The following is a 27,977-nucleotide window of genomic DNA, read 5'->3' on the forward strand; positions in this document are numbered from 1 at the left end:
TTTTCAAGGCAAGACGCTAACAGAGGTGGTTTGCCAGTGCCTGCCTCTGCAACTCTGGTCTTCACTGGAGGATGCCCATCCAATTGCTAACCAAGGCTGACCCTGCTTAGCTTCTGAGTCTAGATCAGGCTTATATGGGATATCCAAGTCCAGGCAGTTAAAAGTATTTTTAAGGGGCATAGTTTGAGGTAGCTATTCAGGAGCAAGTGGCCTACACAATTACACTGTAAACATCCTTCTGTATTCATGGGCTACTCAGCATGGCTTAATGACCAAGTATCCAAACCTCAGCTGGAACCAGAGCCTCCTTGCCTTAATCAGATGCTCTGTGACAATTCACTGGACCTATGTAATTAATCGTACAGGTTACTTTGGTTCCCGGCATCTTGTTACACCTTCTCTGAAATGCTGTTCAGTTGCAGCAGCTGCACTGCCATTCGCCACCATCACAAGATGCCGCAGATTCGGATCCCATCTCCCTTTTACAGGTGACAAGTAGTCGGGATTTGAGAGAGACCATTCTGGGCCTGAGACCTCAGAGAGTTGCTGTCACTCAGAAAAGACAGTGCCGAGAGAGTGACTCAACAGGCTGGCTGTGCAGAAGGCGGCTGTGTAGGTCAGTACATGAATGGCCGCAGTCTCTTTAAAGAACACAGTGACACACATTCTCTCCTTCTGCCCAGAGCCTCAAGCCTTCCTCCAATAAATGGCTTTTCCACTGGAGAAAGAGCCACAAGTTGGAGGAAGGCTTTACACTTCGCTGAGTGGTGTTGTCTTTAGCATTGTTACCGCAAATCTTGATGGAGCATGGGCTGCTATTTCTTGTGAGAGCATTTTGAGTCTTCAAAAATGACAGGTTTTTCTTATTTTTAATTTTTTTCATGTAAAAACATCAGTATTTAATCACGGCGAAGCTCTGCTCCTGGAGTTCTTACCTCCTCTACTGTTCTGAGTAAGTCCCTACTCCTCCCAGAAGTGCAAATGAAAGACTAGCAAAGTGCTGCTGGCCTCTGAAAAGGGTCCACTGTCCTCACAGCTTAGCTGTGTTCAGGCTTGAGACAAGAAGGTGTGACGGAAGCAGAAAGTGCGGTATGAAATCAAGTCAGTTTTCCAGGTAAAGTCCAAGTGAGAAAAACAGTCGATTTAGAAAATGTAGAAAGGCCTCCTTGCTTAACCGCTGAAGGAAAACGGGAAACAGCTCCTGCTGTCCTCTTCGTTGTCTGGCTTGCCATCAGAATAAGGCACACGGCCTCGATTTCTTCTGACGCTTGTTTTTTTTCATAGCATTCAGTGCAATGTTTGCTGCTTCTCTAAAAACGTCCTCAATGTTTTCACGGTACTTGGCTGAGCACTCCAGGTAAGCATCTGCATTCATCTGCCGACGAGCTTCTTCACCCTGGAGGAGGAGATCAACAGGCACTTTACGGAACGGGGCCAGGCCCAAGGCAGCCAACCAAGTCAAAACAAGGAGCATTTAGGGACTTAAACTTTGAGCTTTATGTACATAAAGGTACACTGGGTGCTCATGTATTCTCTTTAGCAGCTTTGCAAACATGTATGCTTGGTTTTCTTAAGAGCTTGATTCCTTGGTGCTGCACCTGTCAGGTCTACATATAAAGCATAAAGCCCTGTGTTTTTATAGAACGCAGTTTGTCGAGAAGAAGAATTGAGTCCTTTGCACAGGGCTAAAAAGCGACAGTGGTAGAACATGCGCTTGGCATGCAGCCTTTGTCATTCAAAGCAGATAACACCAGACAGGATGAATCAATGGTCTGGTTTAATCAGGGCTCATTTCGAGGGGCAACGCACAGGAACGCAGTTCCAGCAATTCCCCAAAGAGGTCACGTCAGGTGGCCCCGCCCACCTGACTTGGCCATTTTGGGCCCGTTTCAGCCTGGATTGGGGCCAAAACAGCCCAGATCGGGCCTCTGACGGGTGGTGGATCACTCTCCCGCTCATCAGTGGCTCGATCTTGACCATTTTGGGCCCCTTTTCAGCCATTTTCAGCCCCTTTTTGCCATTTTGGGCCCAATTTCAGCCCTGAATGGCCAGGATTGGGTCCAAAACAGCCAGGATAGGTGATGTCGGGTGTGTGGCATGTGCAAATCAGTTATGCTAATGACACATTTCCGGTGATGGCAAGAGGCGTGACATATGCTAATGAGTTATGCTAATGAGTTCCTCCAGCTCTTTTTCTATGAAATGACCCCTGGGTTTAATATAATGCAACCTTCATGTATTCACTGGATCATATTTGGAAGGAGGCTTCACTGGTTAACATAGGCCCCACAATTCTTAATCGATTTAGCTTCACAAAGCTAAAAGCACTGGAAGGCCAGAGACTGAAGCATATAAGATGACCAAAAATCCATCTGGTCTGGATCCTGTGCAGTGCTAGCAGAGCTTTTCCACCTAAATGTCGCACACCACCCAATACACAAACACCCTGCTGCAGCCATCTTTGCCTTTATGAATTAATGCACCTCCAGGAACGCCGTGGTGGTCAGAGGAGGGAATCTGTGCAAACTGCCATTCTGCAAACAGAAGGGGAGGTTGGCTCCATTCCCCATTTGCCCCAGTGGCCAACCAGATGCCCCCAGAAGGCCTCCAAACAAGTATGGGGACCAAAGCCTCCCTATGGGTATTACTCTTTAGAAATATGTTGTCTTTGAGCACAGCGCCTCCCATTAGCCTTCATGGCTAATAGCTCATATCCTCCATGTATGTGCCAATTCAGTCCTATGGGGCAACAATTGCTGAAAAAAAATTAGTAGGAGAACCATGGAGTGGGGGTGAGTCAAACCTAGTATCTGCTTATTTTAATTCAAGCCCTTGACTGTACCACTGTTAAGACATGAAGCTGCCTTAGACTACATCCTTCCACGCATGGAAAGGTTCTTATTCATACACTGGTTGAGTATTCCATTGTATTTACCTGGTTGTAAGTAATTGGCTCCTGCTGAGATGAGCGGAGTTTCCGTAGCTGTTCCTTGTCTTTTCGGAGATCTGTTTTGCAGCCAACCAGTACTATAGGGATTCCCTGGCAGAAATGGTTCACCTCATGAGACCACTGGCAGAGAGAAATTAAAGTGTCAAGTTTCATTAGAAGCAACAAACAGACTGACATATGTTTTGAAGCCAGTAAGGCTTTTGGGGGGAGCAGGGGGGTGAATGCAAATGATCGAAGGCATAATAAGCATTTTGGAAGGCTAGATGGTGAAATCAGATTTTAAGCATTCCTGTACATAACAGTGTCGACCCACCATATATTTTGTCCTAACTAAAACAGTGATTGGGGGGTGGGGTGGGGAAGGCTTAAACAGCATATCTGAATTTTATCTTCAGTCTCCAGCTGATTGTTGGAAAACAAGCCAGGAGGAAGAAGCCTTCTGTGCTTGCCTTTAGGTGATCTGGGTTTTTATTCTGAAGCCCCATTTTTATGCTGTTTTTTGGAATCGGCATGGTCAGTCCTTACTGCTGGGCGGCTTTATAAAGGCCCTATAAGTAACTAGTTTTTATCTCCATGTTCCAGAGGAAATGAATATCTATAAAATCCTCCCCAAGTTTGAGGAAATGGAAATGAATGACTTTCTTCAGAACCGTCTCATGTATATGCTTCCAAGATGCAAGCCCTCTATGAAGATCTCTTACCTTAATTAGCACATTATCAAAGCTAGTAGGATTCATGACATCATAGCAAACTAAGACCACACTGGTGTTCTGGTAAGAAAGTGGCCGTAGCCGATCATAATCCTCCTGCCCTGGAACAAAAAGGAGAAAGCTTTTATTTGAATATAGTTTACGTCCAATGGCTTTAGGCAATAGCAAGAGATCCTCTGAAGTGGAGAAGGTGAAATGACGCTCGTGCTCCCCTGTGTCTGTGTTCAGATTTGAACACTAGCAAGCACTAACTGTAATCTTAAGCCATTTTAACTGTCATGACTTCCCCCTGAGTACCATTTGACAAGAAAAGACCCCCTCGAAAAGACAATTCTGTGGAAAAGTTGAAGGCAATAGGGGAAAAGGTACACCCAACATGAGATGGATTGACTCAGTCCATGGCCTTCAGTTTGCAAGATCTGAGCAAGGCTCTTAATGAGAGGGCATTTTGGAGGGCTTTCATTCATAAAGTCATCGTAAACCAGAAGAGACTTGATGACACATACTACACATCAGGGTGCAGGAGATTAGTTTTTGGAGATCCCAAAGAACCAGTCAATCTGGAACAGTGATCAGACTGTTGAACTAGGGAGGCCTAGGTTCAAATCCCCCCACTCCACCCCCCCCCACACACTGTCATGAAAACCACTCAGTGACCATTCAGCATGCTGTCCTTAGCTGCTTGGAGGAAAGGCTGGAAGAAGATGGATAGAGAGATGGATCTCTGCTGTTTTCAGGGCTCCTGAAGGGAAATCATGACTAGTAAACCCTGCTTTCCTTCTCCAATGGGGACCCAAAACGTCTTACATTTTCCTCTCCATTTTATCCTTACAACAACCCTGTGAGGTAGGTGAGATGAAGAGAGTGCACCAGCTACATTTTGAATCAAAACAGTGAAAGATGCTTTGACAGGTTCGTCACTGTCTTGCCGTGAAGTTCTGAACTTCTCTCACAGTATGTGCCTTTTTGCTCGGTACTTATGGGTCATAAAATGCAGGCTGCCATCATTAGATGGCAAAAAACTTTTTTTTGTGTGTGGAAAACTCACCTGCCTGATGGCAGTTCTTAACCTCCAAAGGTGAACAGCTGCTTACAAGGCTACCTGAGACTTCAAAGAAGCCTCTCTGCAGACTTCCAAGAGACAATCTAACATCAACGAAACTAGCAGTAAGGGTTTCCTTCTACATCTCTTTAGGGTCTGTATGCAGTTCCTGCTTCTTCTTGTCCCTTCCTTGATTTTCTGGAAGGGGGTTTATAGCACCAAAAGCCATGCAACGCCAAGCTTTATGCTAATATCCAACTCCTACAACTCATGGATTCACAAATGCGTCCAGCACTGAATGGGCACCGGCTGGCTTGTTTTCTTCTTGGTTTCAGCTTTGACATGTTTGTTGCACCATGTCGTACTAGCTTATTCAGCAGGAAAGCGTTTTGCAACGTACAAAGGTCAAGCTATGTACGTGTGTAATCTGTGACGACATGACTCCAAAACATTACTTCTCTAGGGAGGGGTAAATAATATCACCTTTTTTCATATCACCCCGCACTTAATTCAGTGATTGGCCAAAATCACAAAAGCAGGCCTAAGGCTTCGCCTCCATCCACTTGATCTGCTGCCATTGTGTCTTGGCTCTGAGAGCTGGTGTGGAACTCTTTAGGTAAGCTGAGGCAAGCCGCTCTCTCTGAGCCTCGGCTCCTTCCCTCGCACCCATGACAATGCACTCCAGAACTACAGGGCTGCTACAAAGGATCACTGATGCTTCTCAGGACTCAGATCGGCAGTGACCATACCTGCTCTCTGCAAGCCTCCTGTGTGCATCCTAGGCTGAGCCCCGGCAGATGACTGCATCAGGTGGGTCAAAACAGGCTGTGTCTACAGCAACGCACACTGCTGCATTAAGGCCTCCACCCACACAACAGAGACGAGATGAGGCTAGGGAGGGAGAAGGCTTGACAGGAGGGGGCAAGCGGCTCTACCTACTGTGCCCCTCCAGTGGAGGCAAAACAGCCTGGATGACGAGGGCCAGTTTGGTATCGTGAGTAAGAGCAACAGGACTCCAATCTGGAGAGGCGGGTTTGATTCCCCACTCCTCCACTTAAAGCCAGCTGGGTGATCTTGGGTCAGTCACAGCTTCTCAGAGCTCTCTCAGCCCCACCCACCTCACAGGGTGATTGTCGTGAGGATAATAATAACACTTTGTAAACCGCTCTGAGAGGGCATGAAGTTGTCCTGAAGGGCAGTATATAAATCAAATGTTATTAATGTTATTAGTGATACGTAAAGTGACAAGAACCAGAGGAGTTAGCCGTGTTAGTCTGTAGTTGCAAAATAGTAAAGAGTCCAGTAGCACCTTTAAGACTAATCAGCTTTATTGTCGCATAAGCTTTTGAGAACCACAGCTCTCTTCGTCAGATGCATGGAGGGTATGAAGAAACTGGCCAGAGATATATAGGTGGGGAGGGGAGGGGGGAGAGGGTGCAGGGAGTAAAGGTCATGTAAATGTAAGTCAGTTGCAAAAGTCATGAAAGAGGTGGCGTGCGCAATCCAGGCTGGGTGGGACCCCTTCCCTCCACTGCTGAATCCGAATGGAAAGCCTGAAGACAGTTACTTCTGGTAATGAGATAACCATCCCAAGTCTCTATTCAGACTTATAAAGTGACAAGTTATTGTTGATAGGAAATAAGATTGGCCCAGAGGGCAGTTAACTAGTCAAATACAGTCACCTGTTGTGACAAATATTTCCTGATGTCACTGTAGAGGTGGCAGCTTACCATTTAAAAAAAATTAATAGTTGTCACTGGTTTAGCAAGGGCGAGAACGAGGGTTGCTTGCCCCGCTCCCCAGCCAAGTGCTGCAGTGGTCTTGGGACACACCAGTACCAGAGCAAAGTCTCTCTTCCTGGCCACTCACTATAACTGGTCTATTGTTGACTTCCCCTCTCACCCCACACTTTATTTCAGGTCTTATGAATATCTGAAAAACACGTGATCATGATTTGACTTATCAGTGGACCAAATTTCTTAGTGCTGGTCAAATGCCAAATTCTAAAAGTACAGCTTCTGAAGCTTCCTCTCTTCACACGCTTGAATCAGTTTAGTTGAGACATAAATCCTACTCCTTACATCACCAGTTGTTAAATGTTCTGCTTCCAGAGAACTCTTTCTACATGGGCTCTTCTGAGAAATCTCAGAATGTCGCAGGTGAATGTAGGGCATTATTTAGGGCACAAACTTCACACCTAGTATTGGTTAAGTCTGTTGGGCATCCTTGTTTCCCCATTCAAGCTGAGAACCTAGAATCCACGCACCACTTCCCTGTCACTGCATCAGAACCCATGTAATGTAGCGCTTTGTCAAAACAAAAAGAGTCCAGTAGCACCTTTAAGACTAACCAATTTTATTGTAGCATAAGCTTTCGAGAACCACAGTTCTCTTCGTCAGATGCATGGAGGGCAGAAAGAAACTGGTCAAATATAGAGGAGGAGAGGGGAGGAGAGAAGAGATGTAAACATCCTGGTGCTACTGGACTCTTTTTGATTTTGCTACTACAGACTAACACGGCTAACTCCTCTGGATCTTTGTCAAAACAGTATCTGAAAGACCCAAGTTTGAATCCCCATTCCGCCATGGAAGCCTACTGGGTTACCTTGGGCCAGTCGCAGACTTTCAGCCTAACCTACCTCACAGGGTTGTTATAAGGATAAATATAAAGAGGAATTATGTAAGCCACTCTGGGGGAAAAGGTGGGGTATAAATGAAGTAAAATAAATAAATATTGCAGGGGCGACAGACAGGCATGTTTCAAAGAAGTCTCTTTGCCATTAATGATCTGGCACGCTTCTGATGAGCCCCAGAAAATCAATATTATAAATGGTATAGAAGTAATTTGCTGCTACTTTAAGAAAATGTTTCTAATATTATGCAACCAGAGTCAAAGCCATGTGTCACCCCACCCCTCCTGCAGTGTCTTCCCAGCCATTGCAGAAAATCTCGACACCCTGCTAGCTCATGTCTGTGTTTTAAATAGACGAGGGAAGGGTGTTTCTGTTTCTTAATGCAAGATTACCTGCAGTGTCATACAAGTGTAGGATTACTTCTTTTTTGCCAACAGCGATGCTGCAAGTATATTTCTCAAATACAGAAGGAGCATATTCCTGTACAGGAAGAGAAATGAAACTAGTTAATGTTAGAAAGTATTGTTCAAGTCACGGTCAACAACCCTTTTATCCTCTGCCTCCAGCTTTCTATATATGATGCTTCCTCTTTTTTTCCAGAAGTATCTAATGAAATCTCAACCAAATTTTTAAGATCTCGCAACTGAGTTTCCAGAATTAGGGCCATTTAAAATAATTGATCTTAAATACGCTCTTGAGGAGACTTGGCGTTCAGACTAAAGAATCCACATGGCTATGACTGCAAGTTATAAAGTCCTTCCAGATCAAAATTCTGGTTAATATTATGGCAGCTTTCTCTAGCATCCTCCTTGCCTCTCTATAAAGGAGGGGCAGAGATAAGTTTGGTATACAGGGATGAATCTTTGGAGAGGAATTGTACACAACATTGGAATGTAGTGGTTAAAGGAGATACTTTGGGGAGGGAGGATAAAAATTAAATAAGTATGTGGGGAAAACGTAGGTGTTCCATCCCACAGGCACTACCCAATAGCTGCTCATCTCTCCGAAAGTAAAACACGAGCTCTCCAAGTAAGCAATTCTTGCCAATATTATCTCAATATAATGTAAACAGTGAACAATTGTACAGCATTGCGATATATACAAAAACAATGATGTAGAATTCCAATGTGTAATCTAACACACAAACCAATATACTCAATTCAATGTGGTTATAGTTTGTTTTACATGAACTGATAGTTCTAGTCTAAACACAACACATAACCAATATACTCAATTCAATATAGTTCTGGTCTGTTTTACGTAAACCAATAGTTCTGTTCTGTTTTCTATAGTAACTGGGTAGATAATTCCCAAAGGTGCTGAGTAGCCAATTACAGTATCTTCCAGCTTTCTCCACGCCTCAAAGATAAATATGGTCCCGTCATAGTTTGTAAATTCCTAAGGTAGTGGGTGACAGATAATAGTGTTCCTCTAGCTTTCTCTGCGTCACAAGAATATATTAAGTCCCCTTGGCCCTACAAACGGCCAGCTTGAATGTTTGTTTTGCATGGACACATATGTGTCTCAGCTTCCTCAGGAGCACAGGGAAAGAACCATCACAGTATTTGAATTCAGACATGTTGCTTTCACTCTCTGATGGGCATATTGACCAATGACCTTGACAAAGAGAATCATAAAAACATTCGTGCATCCTAGGACCAAAGTATGTAGTTTAGAAACAATGAAATGACTAATCCAAGTTGTTGATAGACAAAGATTCTAGTGCAACGGTTGAGCTTCGGGCAATGCTGTCAAGCTCAGTCATTACCAAGCACTCTCTGTTCCCCTAGGAAACTCTCAGCATTTAGACTGGCCACAGAAATCGAGCTTTCTACTGAAAAATCATGTGCCTTTTGCAGAAATCCCAGCAAAGTAAAGTTTTAGGCCTTGTGGTTTTGATGGGGGAAAGCATGAATGCAGTAGCTGCAAAAGGTATGAGCTAGAAGTTTCCATGAGGCTCTCCGAAGCTGGGAGTTGTATTCTTTTGACACATTCATAGTTTTTTCTTACTCATACTTTGCCTCTTCTGCTGCCCAGGTTCAGCCACTTCAGTGACTGCTAAAAGTTTACATTTTATGAAAGATGCAGCTAAGCCTTTTGATGGGCTAGAAACGACGGTTCTGGAGTGTCTATGCCACTAGGAGCAGGTAGAAAAAGTGAATTCAGGCACTACCACTACCTCCCACCCTATCCACATAATTAGTCCTGTGTTTGTTGCAAAACATTTATTTACAGAGTTTGCAAAGTGTCCTGGTGTAGCCTTGGGACTGGTACACTCCTGGAAATGACTTTTGACATCTGCAAACGCCTGCAACACAAGTGTGCAACACTAAGCCTCAAATTGGCTAACAGCTACAGCCTCTACAGGAAGACCATCATCTACACATCCTGCAACTGTGTGGTTTAGATGTGAACTGAAGAATTTCCTGAGACACCGCCAGCGTAAAAAGCCTTCAGCCCCAATGACGATGGGCTTCTTCTACAAGAAGTTGCAAGTGCCTCTGCCGTAATGCTATATTGGTAGCCCTAACACATGCTGTTCTCCCATGGAAGTTTTTGTCCATCTTAACCAACCTCCAAATTCAGCTCAATAAACAGTGTGGTGGCGACTTGCGAGATACTTTTATTTATTAACTTTTGCCTGAGTCACATGAGGATATCTTGGGCTTTTGGGGTCTCCTTTTAAGGTCCCCCTCCACCAATTCAAGGGCATGGCTTCTCCCATGGAAAAGAGGAAGCAAGAGGAAGCTGAACCAGTTTACAGAAATAACATGCTTATAGATGTGGCATGCTATGAAACTGCTGTTCTGCTGCTATTTGAGGAGTCCCAGTGTGACTGTGTGGATGTATGTTGGAATGTCACGTTGGAAGAATTTGTTCCATGTACATCGAAGAGCATGGTGGAGTGGGGGGAGCATTACACAGGGAAACCTTTTATGGGGGTCTCCAAGGTTGTAGGCTGGCTCCATTGATGGGAGATATCATGTACCCCTGCTAAACTACAAGGCTGTGGGAGTAGGGGAGGCTGTTCCATTGAGCTTCTGTGGAGATGCATGCCTCGTCTATATTATAGATGCTGTGGTGTTTAAGCACTCATTGGCTCCATAGGGCTGGGGGGGGGCAGGATTTCTTTTATGGAGTTCCTTGAGAGTGAATGAAGCCCAGTAGTCTATTTCAAGAGCCACATGTCCATGTTATTGCTGCAGCAGTGATAGAATCTGGCCATGGAACTGGGGGCTGTTTTTTTTATGGAGCTGTTATGCATAATTGGAAGGTGGCTGGTTGGTGTCCTAACTCAGGAGTGGTGAGGGCATCTTGCTTGTGCATACTCTGAATTTACCCACACAACTCAAAGTAGAACTACTAAGTTTGGTTTCAACGGACGTTTTACCTTGTGCATCATCGTATATCTCTCTCCATAATTGTTCACACAATGACTACCAAGTCCTTGCGTCATTGCTCTTGCCATACTAGGGATGTGTGAATCTTGCTTGCTATTAAAGACAAGGAAAATGGCTGGCCTTTGTAATTTCAATGGGGAAGACAATACTTGTTTTTTTTTGTTCACAGAAACCTGGAAGCAACCTAACACTAAAGCAACAGTGTATATGTGTAAATGGAGAAAAGGAGAATGAGTAAGCTGCTTGGGGGAGAAAGGCAGGAAATACATAAATAAATCTACTTGTCCACCAGCATTGACCGCTGAGATGCTAGTGAGAAAAGACCTTAAGATTATGGCCTGAAATATCTTTTTTTTAAAAAAAAAAAAATTGTAACACGCAAGATGAAGAAGAGTTCTGGAGAACTCCCAAGCTTGCACTGTATTGAGCCATTTTGGTTGGTCCTAATAAAAGGTATGTAGATTTTGGTTTGCATTTAGTTTATGCCTACCTCTGTAATGTTGGCAGAGGTACACAGAAGTGCGAGGGATAGCTTTGGGATTTTTTTAATGGTGCCTATAAGATTGAGAAACTGGATATATGTCCGATTCTAGAGGACAGAATCATATATTTCCCACTATTTAACTTTTTTTAAAAGTGAGGAACGTGTCTATTCCTTATACGACTCTCTTAAAATTTGTGATTGGGGCTTTGGTGCATGGCAGGTTTGAATACTGAATGTGGACGAAAAGCTTCTTTCAAGCTGTTTTGGATTTATTACCGAGAGCCAGTGCAGAGTAATTCTTGTCGACCTCGACAGGTCTAGGCTCAAATCCTCGCTTATCCATAAAGCTTTCTGGGTGCTCTCGGTCCAATTACAAACAAGCTGGTGCATTTTCCTCCCAACAGTTCTCCGACAAGGTCAAGACAACACGTATGGTTCCCTTTTTATCCTCACAACAACCCTATAAAGAAGGTTGAGTGTATGTGACTGGTTCAATAGAAAAGAACAAAATTCTAGTAGCACCTATAAGACAAGGGTTGCCAGGTCCCTAAACTCCCCCGACAGGAGATTGGGAGCCCGGCACCTACCTCGCTGTGGCCCTAGGTCCTGGTTTTGCATGTTCCTGGCGTGTGCAATATAACTTCCAGAAACTGACATCATTGCATGAGTCAAAGGGTGGCCTGGGAGCGCCCCCACGCTCAGCAAGGGGCCAGACTGGCCCGCTGTGGGCATGATTCAGCCCGAAACAGGCCCACTGAGGGGCATGTTTTGGCCCGAATTGGGCCGCTGTAGGCACGGGAGCGTGCCGTGTTGCCTGGGGGTGCCGTGCTGCCCGGCCAAATAAGTGGGCTTGGGAGGGGAGGATGGGAGCAGGGGATCCCCTGCCCCGGGCAGGGGAATTACACCTCTAAATAAAACTAAATTTGTGGTAGGGTGTGAGCTTTCGTGAGTCAAATTTTGTTAGTCTTATAGGTGCTACTGTACTCTTGCTCTTTTCTACTGCTACACAAACACAGCTACCCATCTTTACTGGTCCAAGGTCACCCCACAATCATACCAGAGTCCACCCTGATGCTTACACATTAGGTCTCTCTGCTAGCGATGCCAACTCCAGGTTGGGAAATATCTGGAGATTTAAGGGGTGGAGCCTAGAGAGGGTGGGGTCTGGGGAGAGGAGGAGGCTCAGAGGGGTATAATATCATAGAATCCATCCGCCAAAGCAGCCAGTTTCTCCAGGGGAATTTTTGTCTCTAGCCTAAACAAGTTATAATTCTGGGAGATCTCCAGCCACCACCTGGAGGCTGACAACCCTACCCTCTGCCTAACCTGCCTCAGAGAGTTGTGAGGGTAAATAGAACATGGGAGAGCCACCAAAGCTACCTTGAGCTCTTTGAAGCAAGGGTGGCATTAAAATACACAATAGAAAAGAGTCCAGTAGCACCTTTAAGACGAACCAACTTTACTGTAGCATAAGCTTTCGAGAACCACAGCTCTCTTGACGAAGAGAGCTGTGGTTCTCGAAAGCTTATGCTACAGTAAAGTTGGTTCGTCTTAAAGGTGCTGCTGGACTCTTTTCTATTTTGCCACTACAGACTAACACCGCTGACTCCTCTGGACCTATTAAAATACACAGGGGCTCCTCTCTCTGCCCTGAACTTTTTCAGACCAAACCAGGCCACGAACGGTCCCTTGTCTTGATCTGAGGGGAAAGCCGCGGGGTTCTTCTAGAAGGTTCTGAAAAGAACGCATCCTTTGGGGGGGGGGAAGGGAGCGCGAGCCCTGATTGGCCGAGGGAGGCAATAAAAGGGAAAGCCGGTTCCCCCCCCCCCTCCTTCCACTCACCTCAGGGAACGCTCCCTTGGCGTAGACCAAGAGGAGAGACGTTTTCCCGCAGCCCCCGTCGCCCACGACCACCACCTTCAGTTCTTCCCGCCTCTTCTTCCCCTCAGACGAGGCGGCTGGAGGCGCCGCAGCAGCAGCAGCAGCTGCTGCCGGGCCGGCTTCCTCCTCGGGGGCCGGGACTGACCCGTTGGCTACGGCCATGAGGAGAGCCCCTTTTCCTCTCCTCAGCGACAAAGCGCGGGAAAAAAAAGGGGATAAAAGCTCCAGAAGGCTGAGGGGAGAAGCGGGATGGCGGGAAAGAGCGGCCGGCTTCCCTCCCCACCTCAGACGGGTTCTTTTGGTCTCTGGCGGCTGCAGCTTCGGTCCTGCTGCCTCTCTGTGGCGCCGACCCAGCCTTTCTGAGGCGGCGATGCGGCTCACCCGTCGAGGTGTCGCTTGCAAGGAGGGCGGCCTCTTCCTCTTCGCTTAACACTTTTTTTTAAATAAAAAAAAGTGGAAACCGAGCTTCAAAGAAATGTCTCCTCGCACCAAAGAGGGGCATTGCAAAATCTGTGTTAATTGCGCCCTAAATGCTGGTCGTTTTATTTTTTTTAAGGGCCCTGCCTTTATTTTTTTTATTTATTTATGTCATTTATAGTCCACCTTTCTCACTGAGACTCAGCTCAAGGCGGATTACTGTGTGAGATTAGCACAGTCAATATTTCCGTAAACAATGCCATCAGGTAAAGAGATACAAAGTCAGCATGAGCAGGAACCCAATACAACATAGTGGTGAAGTCTCCGGTCCCTAACTTATTAGCAGATTATCTGAGACCCCATCCCTACAATACACCCCTCCTATCTGAGTAAAAAGCCTTTTTGAATAATTCGGTTTTGCATCGTTTCCGGAAACCCAGGAGAGTGGAGGCTCTCCTGAACTACTCAGGCAGCCATTCCACAGGGTAGGAGCCACCACAGAGAGAGCATGTGTATGGGCTGCTGTTGATTTTGCTGATGTGCGGGGTGGCACCTGCAGGAGACCCTGTTCAGATGAGTGAAGCTGCTGTGGAGGAACAGGGAGGCAGGCAGTCCCATAGGTATGCTGAGCAACCAAGGCCATGAAGAGCTTTGTAAGTGATAACCAATACCTTGAACTGAGCACAGTAACTGACAGGTAGCCAATGGAGTGACTGCAGGATGGGAGTGATAGCAGTCAAGCCACAGTGTTTTGCACCAATTGGAGTGAGTTCAAAGTACTATATCATACGGGTCTCTTCCCCATCTTTACAAGTCGCCCAAGTCTCCCTCCAGAGTCCTCTATGGTACACTGTCCTGTTTGGCATACTTCTGCACCTTTTTCATACTCAACCGCACTCCTTGTGCTGTATTCAAGAAATGCACTTTGTATTCCCCATCTCTATTTTTAATCCTCACAGCAACCCTAATGAGGTAGGTTCGGCTGACAGTGACTAGCCCAAATCCAGCCAATGACTTTCATGTCTGAGCAGGAATTTTTAACTTGAATCTCCCTGAACAGAGTCTTGGGCATCGCATTGGCACACTGAATAGCACCCATTTGCACAAGTGGAGAGATGCATCCACGGTCATCTCAAGTTTAATTAGAGAGATCCAGAGCAATAAAAGCATGGAACATGGAAAGGAACGCCTCTGGAACCTTGCAGTGACATTTTTAAAATCCCCAACAGCAAAGTAAGGCATAGGTACAAGGAAATAAAGACACATCCACAGAAGTTATGATACTCTAAATGTGTATGGACTCATAGCACCTCAGACTTTACATCTGGAAGCTCCATTCCCACTCATGTAGAGTTTAGCTTAGTTATTAGATGTAGTAGGATTGCACTCTTACCATGCCCAAAATAATTGTTACGGAATTTGTGGTCAAAAGGTTAATGATGACCATTTGATTAAGACTACATTCATGGATGATAGTTATTGGCCATCATGGCTAAAAGAAAGTTCCATACACAAAGGCAGTCCCTATTATGTTGTATTAAAAGAGGAGAGGACTTAATGGTGTTGTTTGCAAGGGCCAAGTATCTTTCGGCTACCGTTGCAAAACAGGTTCACAAACTAACACACAAGGACCTCCACCCATCTAGAATCTTTGCAAATGCATTTTTCCCTATAAAGGTTTACAGTCTTACCTTCCTCAGAATCGTTAACATTCTGAATCTTTAATCATTCATAAGTCATAAGGAACATGACTGATGTTGAAATGTGTCACTTTGGAAACCATAGCCACTAATACTGAAAACCTATAAAGCGGGCTTCAAACATATTGCTTGTCTGCTACTTTATGATTACTCCCAAGTCTATAGTAAAGTAATTATTCCAAAACAGACCTCGGCTGTTTTCTGAAAACTGTCATTTAAGACCACACCACTTATGCCATGTGCTTTAGCCACCTTTCTGTTCAAAGGACTGGAGTTGTAAAATTCAGCTGTAGTGGTTGGACTAGGATCAGGCAGACCTAAGCTTGAATTCGTACATTGCTAGGTGACCTTTAGCCATCACTCCCAGACTAACCTACCTCACAGGGTTGTTGTAAGGATAAAATACACAAGAACAATGTAAGCTGCTTTGGGTCCCCATTGGAAAGAAAGCTGGGGCATAAACGAAGCATATAAATAAACTTCCCTCCCTAACGTGAGTCACTGCAACAACCATAAGAAACCCCTTGGGGGAAGGGGTCCTAAACATGACACTAATCTAAATTAATTCTACCAAAACCCAAAATGATGTAACATTTTCTCTCTAAAGGAATTTCTGACATCTGATTTCTATCAGGTATGTAACATGTAAAGCAATACCAGGTATGTAACAAGCAGAACTATTTATGTTGGCTTTCCCCCTTTCTACAATTTAAGTGCTCGATGTAGTGGACTGACTGGGCAGAATGAATTTCTACTCTGCATAATGCATTTTTTAAAAATAATCACTTGAAGTTACACCAGATTATGGACAGGCTTGCATATGTATGTGTAGCACTTGATTTACTCAGCACTTTGCAGTTGAATGAATAGACTCCATTGAGAATTACCGAAAAATTTTGTGATGGCATCAGGTTATTTGAAAGATAAATCTGTGGTATTCATTTATACAGGTGCATCATCACTTGATCCTATAGCTGAGTGATGAAAGCAGGCGTATCAAGCAGGTTATTCTAGATGACTATCATGATGACCCAAGAAGTCACTATGCTGCTCTCGTTAATTTTAGTGTCACACATCCTGTATGTAAATTTAAAAGCTTCTATTTGTTACCCTACCAAAAGTGATACCTATTCACTGTATTTAGTGAATAAAACATTAAGTGTTTGGTCATCCCTAGAGCTCTGAGACTGGAGCTACTGTAATGGGGGCATACTTAAAAAGAAGCTGCAGTAAGAGGTGTGGAGAAAGAGGTGGGTTTGCTCCCCTAATACACATTCACTATCTCCCCAATCAAAGCGCTCTTCTGGGTTTGCAATTATCCATGGTAAGGAAAGACCTATCAACTGGCCCTACCTTGGGAGCTAACTGTGGCCCACAGAGGGGCTGATTTCCATGATTACGGAAACTGCATGGGGGAATAAACTAAAGTCTCCTTTGCCCAATCTGAATTGGAGCCCACACCAACAGTGTCTGAATTAAAAAAAAATAGCAAAGGAGTTGATCTTGTATTGTCGAAGGCTTTCACGGCCGGAGAACGATGGTTGTTGGGGGTTTTCCGGGCTGTATTGCCGTGGTCTTGGCATTGTAGTTCCTGACGTTTCTTTTGGTGCTACACCTCTGAAGATGCCAGCCACAGCTGCTGGCGAAACGTCAGGAACTACAATGCCAAGACCACGGCAATACAGCCCGGAAAACCCCCAACGAGTTGATCTTGTATTTGGAAATCATTCACAATTTTACATCTCCAATACCTTGTTATACCACTAGATGGCCTTCTAGACTTGAATACCCAAGAAAGCATTTCACCTGAAGCCAGCTGTAATAGGCAGTAGCTGGTGGAGGGAGAATACCACCCCCGCTGCCCCCCAAAAACTGTGCATGCATACAATGTTTTTTTGTTAAAAGTAGTGCCAGTATTCTCATATAAGGCTGTGCCAATTTCCACCCATTCCCCCCTCCCTCTGCAGATCCCACTAGACTGTTCCCAAGGGTCCTCTCTCTCTGGCAGAGTTTGCGGGTCATTACGCAAAGATCAGGATTCCAGAGAAATCTCCCCAAACATGCTAGTGTACTGGTGAGTACTATCACACTCTCTCTCACACACACACAGAGCCCTGTACACTTCAGCATGGTTTAACTTGTGTTCCTTCAATAACAGTCTACAAGCATCAATACCAAATCACTCCTTAAAGTTGGAGAGTTTCGCTATTAGTTTGCATCATCAAATCCATTTGACACACACAATATTTAAGTAGTTACTTATTTATGTATAACATTTATTAGCTGCTTTTCTACCTTACAGTTCTTCAAGGTGGCTTACAACAGACATAAATATACATTTTAAAATCTCAATTAAAAATCACAATCTAAAATTATCAATAAAATGCAGTTCTAATAAAGCTGTCTTCAGATGCTTTTTTAAAGACTGAAAGTAAAGGGCTCCCACACTTGGCAAACAAGGCAGAACAAGTGATACTTTTGAACATTTTAATTTTAAAAAATATTAACAGCATTTGTAGCAGCAATTCGCAGCTTTTTCAGTATCACAGGCTTTACAACTAACCATCCTTGGCGAGTTTGAGGATAGGAGGGGTATTTGGGCAAGGCAGCAGATTCCCCTTACACCAGAACAAGTGATGTGTGCAAGCTGGGAATTCTCACATAACCTTTGACCTCTGGTGGAAGATCCATGCAAAATATGAACACAGGTATTGTTGGGCCTTTCCCATGCTGAGACCCCAGAAAATGACAAATGTAGCACTCTTCTGCAGTTAGTGGAGGGTTTATTTAATAGTCATTTAGCAACAATTTATAAACTGTATCTGGTGAAACTACAGCACTTTTTTCACAATACTCTCAGAGCTCAGTCTCAGAAAAAGTGTTTTCTACAACCGCTCTTACAGTGCAATCCTACGTGGAGTTACACCAGTCTAAGCCCATTGATTGCAATGGGCTTAGCCTGGAGTAAGTCCACATAGGATTGCACAGTTAGTACCGTTTCTGCACAGCCTACTCTGAGGTATGATTAGCAAGACCACAACATACAATTATTTCCCAGCAGACTATGAAATGTAACCTTAGTCTCAACTGTTTTAGCATCAGTTGTAAAAAGCACAAATCAGGTCTAGAAAGTACAACAGCAAGGTAATATACATAAATTACATTCCTTATTTGGTCTGTACTGCAGCTAGTACATGTACTACATTTTACTTTGACACTGTATAAATATTTGCATTATTTCTTATCAAAAATATAAATCCAGAAAGTTTAAGCAAAAATTCTTAATTAGAATTCATTATATTTAGCTCCTGCTCCCTAGGCTTTCTGTGTTCAGTACTATGGCGGGAGTCCAATCTTATATGTATGGTGTAATACTTAATTTTAAAAGAAATTCTTTAATATTTTGGGAAATATAATCTCACTATTCTCAACAGATTTTTCAGCAGTTTATATACTATGACATACTGTGGGTTTGTTATAGAAAGAAATAGTATATGCAAACTCAGAATGAAAATAAGTCCCCATAATTTAAATTTAGAATGAATTTTATAGGAAGGAGCACGTAATCACTGTAAGTAAAGGAAAATCTCACTTTCATTAACAATGTATCTTCTCTCCCATTATCTTCTCTACAGCATTTTCAAAGTACTAGTAGTTACGTACTCTTATAACTCTACATAGAGATGTAATAAGTACATGAAACCTTTTTACTGACTCTTTTTACAAATTAAGACCCCACTGATACTATGGCTTGTAGATTCTAAGACTATCAAATCAAATTCACTCTGTTCTCCCCTATATAGCCAAAAGGTTCTGGAAGTTAATATAAAGAATAAGATATAATATGAGAGGCTAACAGTTATGGTCAATTGCTTATGGAGGTTTATCTCCTCTTGTTCCCACAGCTTTTCCTCTGCAGGGCAACCATGAATTAATTGCTATGATTGTAGCTTCAAATAGGAGTAAAGGTAGAGTACTGATGATCCCTTTCACGTGGTGAGTGGAAATATATCTGTGAAAATATTGCAAGAGATTAAATAACCCATGTGACTAGAGTATCTCCAACTAGTCTATCAGAGCCCCTGAGGATGGGCAGTTTATAAATTGAAGTAATAAATAATAAATAAATAAATAATAGTCACTAGCCTAGGCAAGCCTGACCTCAGAAGCTAAGCAGAGTTGGCCTTGGTTAGTAATCATATGGGAACCCTTCAAGGAAGACCAGGGTCACTATGCAGAGGCAGGCAATGGCAATCCACCCCTGTTAGTCTCTTGCCTTGAAAACTCCAGCAGGGGTCACAGTAAGTCAGCTGTGATTTGATGGCACTTTCCACCACCACCAGTCACTAGGTCACACAGAATATTAGAAAGGGAGGGAGAAGGAAAGAAGATTGAGCGAGCATGAGAAGTGATACAAAACCTATTAAGTTTTACTTGCTAGCTAGCTTCTGGAAGGCATCTGGGTGCCAGGCTGTCACAACTGTTGTTCTGACCTCCAAGTGGAACCCTGTTCAATTATTATCCCTTAATGTGCAATCTTTGAATTTCCCTAATAAGAAACAAATATCAGAGGTATGACATTCCTTCTTCCTCAGGTACCAAGGCTCGCTAAAATTGCGCAGTTTTTTTTCTAAAATAGTGACACTTTGGTAGCCCACATTGGTAGTATATTGAATATGACCATGGACTGCTTTGTCAAAGAGAAGTAACGTTTTACTGGCATGCACTAACTTATATATTTTAAATTGCTAAACTAACCTCTATCAGCACGCTAGTGTACCTGCTGGCCCCTCAAACTGGCAGTATTTGCTTTGAAACACACCGATCTCTCTGGACACAAGCTGGGCCAGTGCTAGAAGTTCTACTATCAAACCTTAAAATCTTTGAATAGTGAGGATTTAACACTCAAATTTGGACCCACAAACACAGATAAGCAGCAACATGTCCATTTCAACAGTGTGTATGATTCACTTACTCCAGGGTTGTGTTAGCACTTCACAATAAGTAAGAAAGCTGAGGCCATCATTAAGTGTCTTTAGGAGCAGGGACTCAAGTTTTCTGTGTGCTTGTAACAAACATTAAGCAATCTGGCTTACACGACTTCCTCATTTATTACTTGCATCATAAGCCGAGTTGTTTTACAACAGGCAAAACAGTGCAAGAGCAAGCTGTTTGTTCCACCACTCTATTTCAAAGCCTTACTAATACACAGAAGTTTATGCAAGATTTCCCACCACATTTTTAAAAAGAGGCACCAGTATTCAAGTAAGTAGTAAGTAATCTTCCAATAGTACTGCAGTCCAAACAATGACTTAAGTTTCTGTAGAGTTAACTCTAAACCATAATGAAATCCTCAAGCCATACTAGAAGTTCACTAACTGGAATAAGCGTGCAAAATTAGCTGCCATGATCACCCCACTGCTGAACATGGGTCCTAGTTTCCAGATTAAAATGCTGTAGAGATGGAAGATACCAGTGGAAGAATTCCCATTTGGCTTCAGCAACCCTACATTCCACCTTGGCTGGTTTCCTTTCTATTGGCCAAAAATGCATAGGCCTTCCTTGATTCCAGGCCTTGTTAAAGTTTTGTCACAGCCCTTACTTTTTTCTAGCCTCATTCTTTCGTCAAGTCCATGTCTTCACCACTAACTGTTTCTTCGGGTATTGTATGTAAATCACCCTGGTTTTTTAGCAGCTTTATGAGTATATATGAGTGTATATATAGCAGAATACTGATTCATTTTATGCCCCAAAAGTTTCTTGAAGCCCTTCACCACTATTGACTAGCCCCTAGCACTGACTTATACCTCCTGCCCTTTTCCTCAAGCCTCATCAGCCATCACCCTCTGGAAAAGTTCTTCCAGCTCACTGACTATTCCATGTACATCTTCCAGGATTCCTTCCTTTAACCTTCTTACCTCCGAGGATCTGTTCCCAGCTCTCGGTTATTTATGAGATTTTAACCCCAGCCAGATTGGGAAACTTCCCCCTTTACTTGCAGAAGCTGGTTTATGAACTGTTATTGAGTGCTTCAAGCCTTTATGCCAACCAGTAGCACAGGCTTCATTGTCACAAAATAGTGGGCTGAATCTGGGGGACCAGAGCTCAACTGACTGCAATCTAAATACGTTTCCCTCCAAATTTGTCATATGCTGTGACAAATCTACCAGGGTTCCCCCCTATAAAGGCAGGCAACAAAACTAAGCCATTTTAAACTCTAGCGCTCTTACATAACTTGCATTAAAAGAAAATCCATTAGGCACCTCTCACAGACAGAGACATGCAAACAATTTAACCCAGGTTACTTCAGATACCTTCGGGTATCTGAAGAAGTGAGCTGTGACACACAAAAGCTCATATCATACCACAAATTTTATTAGTCTTGTATGTGCTACTGGACTCTTGTTCTTTTCCATTGCTGCAGACAGACTAACATGGTTACTTATCTTAATCTAATCCAGGGTATATGACATACCAGCCTGTGACTAGAAAAGTAGCAGATTAGAATACAACAGTTATCTACAAAAGCCGTGCAGCGCACAAGTGATTTCAGACTGAAACACTCTGGCCTTTAAAGTTTACAGAAACAAGCCCAGCTGGAATGGGCAGGCACACACAAAGAAATTATAAAGATTCAGACAAAGCAGCATTTCTATTACAACCTCAGCCTCAGAAATAAAGGGAGAGGGGGAAGCAAGACCTATGGGAGTAGGGGATGGGGTTGTGCCAAGAAGCTTCCTTAGAAAGGCATGCTCTAACTAGTAGCTTCAGTTTGCCACAGGATCTACTTGGGGCATTTGCCTTGAGATATGCTATATTGGTGACTGAAGTCCTCAAGCCACTTATTGCAGAGAAGTTGCAGTGGCTTTAATGGCACTACGCATGTGTCTGAGCAATGTGGCTGAAGATAAGCCCTGGAGTAAGACCCAGAGTTTTCCGATTTCGCTAACCACTGGTGTGATTACACATTTTGTATTTTATGTAGTGAGGAAGAACGTTTCTAGCTTCAGAGCACAAGATTAAACATAACTATGACATGGCTGCAGCACAAGGATGGGAACATTTGGACGGTGATGCTTAAGTAAGTAGGGTGGAAGCTGAAATAGCTGTAATAAATTATAGTAGTTGCTAGGATTATTTCAACCTGAATATTAAATTTTTATAAACAGGTTTAAAGCATGGGGAAGTGCTGAACACTGAAGTTAAAGCTATTTGCCACAGACATGATACATAAGGTGGTAGAATTCATTTATAGATTATAGTACCAATGTCTGTTAACAGATTATCAAAGCATACAAGCTTCTTCTAGGGGTTTTCCTTAAATCTTAAAGACTACCAGGAATTCAATGCAGTTAGGATACCCTATCAGGAAAAATACAGCTTCTTTAAACACGTACAACATGGGTCATTGCTAAGAAACATTACTAACAAACATACGGGCTGGTCCAAAAGGTTATTTTGATAGGTTACAATGATGATTTTGCAACATTTCACACTGAACATCTTCACATGATATGACTTCTTTTCCCATACCTGAGAAGATTTCTACCAGTACAGTTTGTTGGCTTGCTCTCTCATTGTAAGCAGATCAACAGAAGGGCTGCAGAGCCTATAGCACATGTGCCGGTAGCTTACTAAGTCAGTGAAAGCGCTGGGAAATCCCCAGCTCAGGTCTCACTTCAGTTCTGAAACCATGAGGAGCCCTTATGAAAAAGGCTATTCTCTCAGCTTCAGCTCCAGTCTGCAATACGAGGACAACACAAGTCTACCTTACAAGGTTCATCTTCTAAAAATTACCAACATATGAAGTGCTTAATCACCAAGTGTTTTGTATTGTTGTTATGAGAAGAAAATCTTGACCCCCACAGCAGGCTTGACCAACGCAAGGCAGGAGAAACGTACTATTATCCCTACAGGAAAAAGAGCAGGGTGCTGAGAAGAGGCGGGCAGGATACACACACAGGACTGGTGAGGATGTCAAAACAAGCCTACATTATCTACAGCACTTGCTCAAGTCTCTATTACACTCACTGAAAAGGAATTTAAGAACACCAAACCAGTACACGATTACAAAAGGAATGTCAGGGATAAGTCGCCTACCAGACAAACTGGCTAACTGGAGTGGCCTGGTGTTACCACATCAGCTTCTTAAAGAGCAAGTCTACAGGAAAACATTTTTCAACAGGTCTTCTAAGTACTGGTAGCTAGACAATTTAGAGAAAGCATATGCACACACTTTAACACAACATACACAGCCAAGTCCTTATTCGAGAAGGTACTAGTAAATGAGGAACAAGCTGTTCTTCAGGGTTTTGACATACCTAGTTCAGACTTCTTGCAAAATATTCTTCCTACACAATCTATAAAGGCTAGAAAACAGAATGTGCAATGCAATCCTAAGCCTATTTACTCAAAAGAAACTCTTGCACAGTTCAACAGGATTTACTCCCTGTCAAGTGTGCTTAAGGTTCTCTCCCTAGCACCAGTCGTCCCGCATCTCAACACGCTTCTGATTTAATCTGACATTTACTCCTTTTCCTCCACAGAGACCAGAGTATGACACTGTCCAACAGCTAATAGGCAGTCAGTTCCTCTGCTAGTTTTGTTGACTCCATGGATTTGTCGCTTAAAAACAGGTTTGACTGCCTGACCTCATATTGGTATGTGGTGGCAGAATGGAATGCCTTCTTACCTCGCAGAGATCGCAAAGACAACATAAGTTGAGGCTTCATGCAGAATATTTGTTTTTACAATATGCCAGCAACAGGGAAAAGGAACAAGCCAACTGTTTTTGTACCACCCATAGTGGCAGCAAGGGGAGAGAAATGTTAAACGGTGATTTCTCCTACCCTCTAAAGCAAGACATTCACCTCTTTCACACCTACCCCCAATATACAACGCTAGTTTCTAGTGTAAATTCCCCCAGAGGTGAAAAATGTTAACCTATCCAAGAGGCTGCATTGTAGAAATCCTGAAAGGAAGTCAAGGCCAGAGGCGTCTCCTGCTTGATTTTCTGAAATTTCTGAGGAGGCAGCCATTTCTACCCTCAGGATGGATAACAATGCAGGGAAGAAACTGCCAGCAACTGAAGGGCCCCAGGATGGATCTACTGCCAGGGTTGTCAGCGCAAATCTTCAACAACCAAAAAAAAAACCCCAGCAGGCGCTCCAGAGCTGGGGCTGTCTGGAATAAGCAACACCCACTCATTATGTTCCAGGGGGCTGCAGTGCTGAGGAATCCTCAAGACAAAGAAAGTCATTTCAAGCGAAATCCGGCTGGCAAGCCCTACCTACTGCAAAGAGGCAGAGATGCCATCAGCAAGCCCTCTCTCTTCGGAGAACAGGCCACGTACTCCCTTGTCAGCTCCTCCTCCTCCTCCTCCATCAGCGTCGGTCTTACCCTTTCTAAGGGTCAGAGGGGAAAGAGATTAGTAATGCTCAGAGAGACCTGCTTTTGAGACACGTGGTAAGAGAGACATGTTCAAAGGACGGTCACGGCACTACTTCGGGAAACTTTCGGCTCTGGCAACCGAAAGAGGCTCTTGCAAGGCTGGAGAAGCAGCTCGTATTTACCAAGGGAGAGGAAAGAAACTGCACTGCAGAAAAAAAACCGTTCCTCCTGCATTGAGCCGCTTTCGTGGGTTTGCCTTCGTTGTTTCCCCCACTGATGGTGTGCGGTGGTCCTGCTCCGCACGCCATCAGCATTCCCCGTGCAGCAGCAGTTTTGTTCCTAGACACAAAGGACTGCAGCGGCTTTCCGCTATGCGCCTTTGTCTCCCTCCCCCACTCAGCCACGGGAGCGTCCTGTTTCTTTAAGAGCAGGGCGGCGAGGCTCCCCCCGGCCTTCCCCTCCCCCTGCAGTCTCCAATCCTCCCCCACCCCCGGGAGTGCCTAGCGGAACAGCAGGCAAAAGTTGGAGCCCTGCCAAGAGCTCCTCTTACACTGCCTCGCGCTGGAACGCTGCTCCTTGCAACTGCAAAAGCACTTGCGTGAAACGACGGCCATCTTTCCCCCACTCTCCTCCTCCCCCACCCCGACACAAAACCCCCCAAATCTTTGCTTTACTTTTCACAAAACCTGCACAGACCGTGGAAGGGGGTGGGGGAGGGGAACAGAGAGAGGAGGAGCAATTTTCTGCCTTGATCGAAAACAGAAAGGACGCTCAAAGCCTCGGAGAAATCAAATGTTGGTGCTGCCTCTAAAAACAACAGCCTCCCAGAGAAGACAGCCGCCATTACAAAGTCCATGCACACAATATGGAGTACGAACTGCTAGTGCGTAGAGAACAGCCAGCCACCCAGCCTCTCTCAGGACACCACAGCCATTGTAAACTGGGTGTAAGAGCTTATTTTTCCTCCTCTCTCCAAATAAAACACCTTTCTTGTAAGCCATCGAGAAGTTCACTTAAACATAGCAACCTGAAAAGCGTAGACCTGCTTTGTACTATCAAACGCCTCACTCTTTGTTTGCAACTGCACAACTCAAACGACTGTGAAGTCTCTTCTGCCGAGAAGGGAATCTACTCCATTTTGGATTTCCCACCCAATTCTTCGTTAGGATGTCTCTCACGAAGAAGGCTTCGTTTTTAGCAAGCCAGGATCTCTCTCCTGTCCAGATTGCTGCTGCTCTTAAGCTTCAGTTACTCTTAAGAAGATAGTCCGGCGGGTTCTCCCCGATTATTCGCCTTTAAGATAAAACACCTCTGCGGCTAGATTGCTTTGAGAGGAGTCGTTTAAGGAGACATGGAGAGCCATTATGGATTTGCAAAGAGAAGCTTCCTAAATCAGCCGAGATGCAGCCGGGCAAAGCGCTTTGTTACAGGGGGATAAAAGAAAGCAGTATCCTCGGGAGGAAAAAAAGTGGATTCTGTATAATACCTACAACAAGCACGTTAGCTGCCTTTCCTCCCCAAAGAAAGTAACTCGGATATCCGCCCTGGACAAAAACATTTGTTGCATAGGCCTGCTCTATATGTTTCACTGCAAGGGCAAAAGGGTTTACTTACCCACACACCATAGTTGAATGCAGTTCTGAAGGTGAAGTTGCGGGGATTTTTAAAAACCTATTTCTAAATAGAGATTATGTTCTGTATCATCATTTCTCTATCCTGAGTTTATAAATCAACATCTTGTTAGACATTTAAGAGTTATCTATGGCTTTGACAAAAAAGCTGTTAGAAAACATACTTATTTTGATTCAGTATTCAGTGAGATTTGTTTAATTCTATATATAAATCTAAATTCCTGTGACATTTACTCTGCTATAAAAAGGACACTGCCTCTATCTCAACCACCCCCATCTTACATGATCTCAAGTATTTTTAAATCTGTACATGTTAGTGTGAATACACCTGGTTAATAGTTACTATATGTAAACATTTTAAGCATCTCTTCCTAATTTTTATCTAAATAGTATTTCAGAAACAATTGGTTTAGATAAACAAGACAAAAAATGACATGCAGATGAAGGCTGGAAAAAATATAAGGAGAACTCCAGTAACATTAACATGAAAACTACACTTATTAAAAAGGACATAATGGATTGGGTACTTACAATGTAAAAGGAAAAAAAGAAAAGCTTTATCCTAACAATTTTTACAAGAATTCACGTTTCCTACATTTATATTTAAAACATTACCTTGTTGGCACGAAAGGATTTAACTTAAAAGATGGCCAGGTATTTGAGTGTTTAATACAGGAAGCTATAATTTTTTTAAAAAACTGTTTTGCTCAGGCAGATAAGATAAAAGTCTTTAAAAATAAACACAACCCCACAAAAAACTCTGTATTTACTTTTTTTGTAACTCAAAATTGCTACTGCTGATTTAAGGGCGTGCCATGACCTAGTTATATACAAGACAAAGATGGGTTCCAAATCAAAGGGAAAAATCCAGATCTTTTTTAAAGTCTTCCTTCTTCATTTGAGTCCTCTAAATGTTGTCAAACATTAGTACAAACACTGAAAAGTCCTGAAATGGAGGTTGTGGATTCATTCAAATCAAGTATCCCCTTTTGGAACAAAGGAAAACCCAGTTGGCCATTTAATTCCATTGCAGAAAAATGGCTGCCTGATCTGTTGGCCTCTCCTTAGCTGTCTGCTGAAGGATGTTTTTAGATCAGCGTCTAATAACTCAAGCCCAATGGAAGCTGCGCGCTGATTGGCTGCGGCCGCCTGGTGCCTTTAACCAGCCAATTACCTAACCACGGCCAAATTACAAACCAAAAGCACCAGACGAGCTAAAAACAACACGAAGCCCCAACAAGGCGACTCGCGGGGGGGGTGGAAAAAGAACCGAAAGAGGGGAAAAAATTCCGGGAGAGCCTTCCACCGCGGACTTTCTTTAACCGAAACAAAATGGAAGGTCCGATCTGATTGGCTGCTCAGGACCTTTAATAAGCAAAGCGGCTCCTCTCCTCCCTCCTCCCACCTTTGAAATCGTGAAATTGACAAATTGTAACGAAACGGGGGGCGCCCCCCCTTCCACCAAGTAATTCCTCGGAGATGGAAACATTGCGGTGGCTTCTCGGGACACATCAGTGGAGGCAGGGCTGCCGGGGTTGATCTCTGGCTTACAACTTCTCCAGCTGAGCGCTTAGTTTCTCCCTGTCCAAAACTTGTCCCACCTATGTCCATCTTGTTTAGGAACAGTTTGGCGCTTAGGTAAATGTAGCCGGCAGATTCCAAGGGAATTTGGACGTGCAATTAAACCGGAGGAAGAGCCGCTCTGGGGCGCCAGTCGGCTGGGGAAAATGCATGGTCCT

The 27,977-nt window shown here is 43.8% G+C and overlaps 1 protein-coding gene across 2 annotated transcripts; it reads right to left on the reverse strand.

The window, feature by feature from the left end:
- Positions 1–572: 572 nt before the first annotated feature.
- On the reverse strand, positions 573–27,818 carry RHOF (ras homolog family member F, filopodia associated). 2 transcript variants are annotated; one of them, XM_054996378.1, is made up of 5 exons: positions 13,062–13,487; positions 7,727–7,814; positions 3,652–3,761; positions 2,936–3,070; positions 573–1,396 (listed from the first exon to the last, which is right to left on the reverse strand). In XM_054996378.1, exons 1-5 carry the CDS (start codon positions 13,260–13,262, stop codon positions 1,232–1,234), a joined length of 699 nt encoding a protein of 232 aa, XP_054852353.1. In that variant the 5' UTR covers positions 13,263–13,487; the 3' UTR covers positions 573–1,231. The 2 variants fall into 2 exon arrangements, with proteins under 2 accessions (XP_054852353.1, XP_054852354.1); XM_054996379.1 differs by lacking the exon at positions 13,062–13,487 and adding an exon at positions 27,644–27,818 and having other exon boundaries at positions 773–1,396.
- Positions 27,819–27,977: the final 159 nt, after the last annotated feature.

The sequence above is a fragment of the Eublepharis macularius genome, chromosome 13 (assembly GCF_028583425.1).
Source record: "Eublepharis macularius isolate TG4126 chromosome 13, MPM_Emac_v1.0, whole genome shotgun sequence".
Taxonomy (NCBI): Eukaryota; Metazoa; Chordata; class Lepidosauria; order Squamata; family Eublepharidae; genus Eublepharis; species Eublepharis macularius.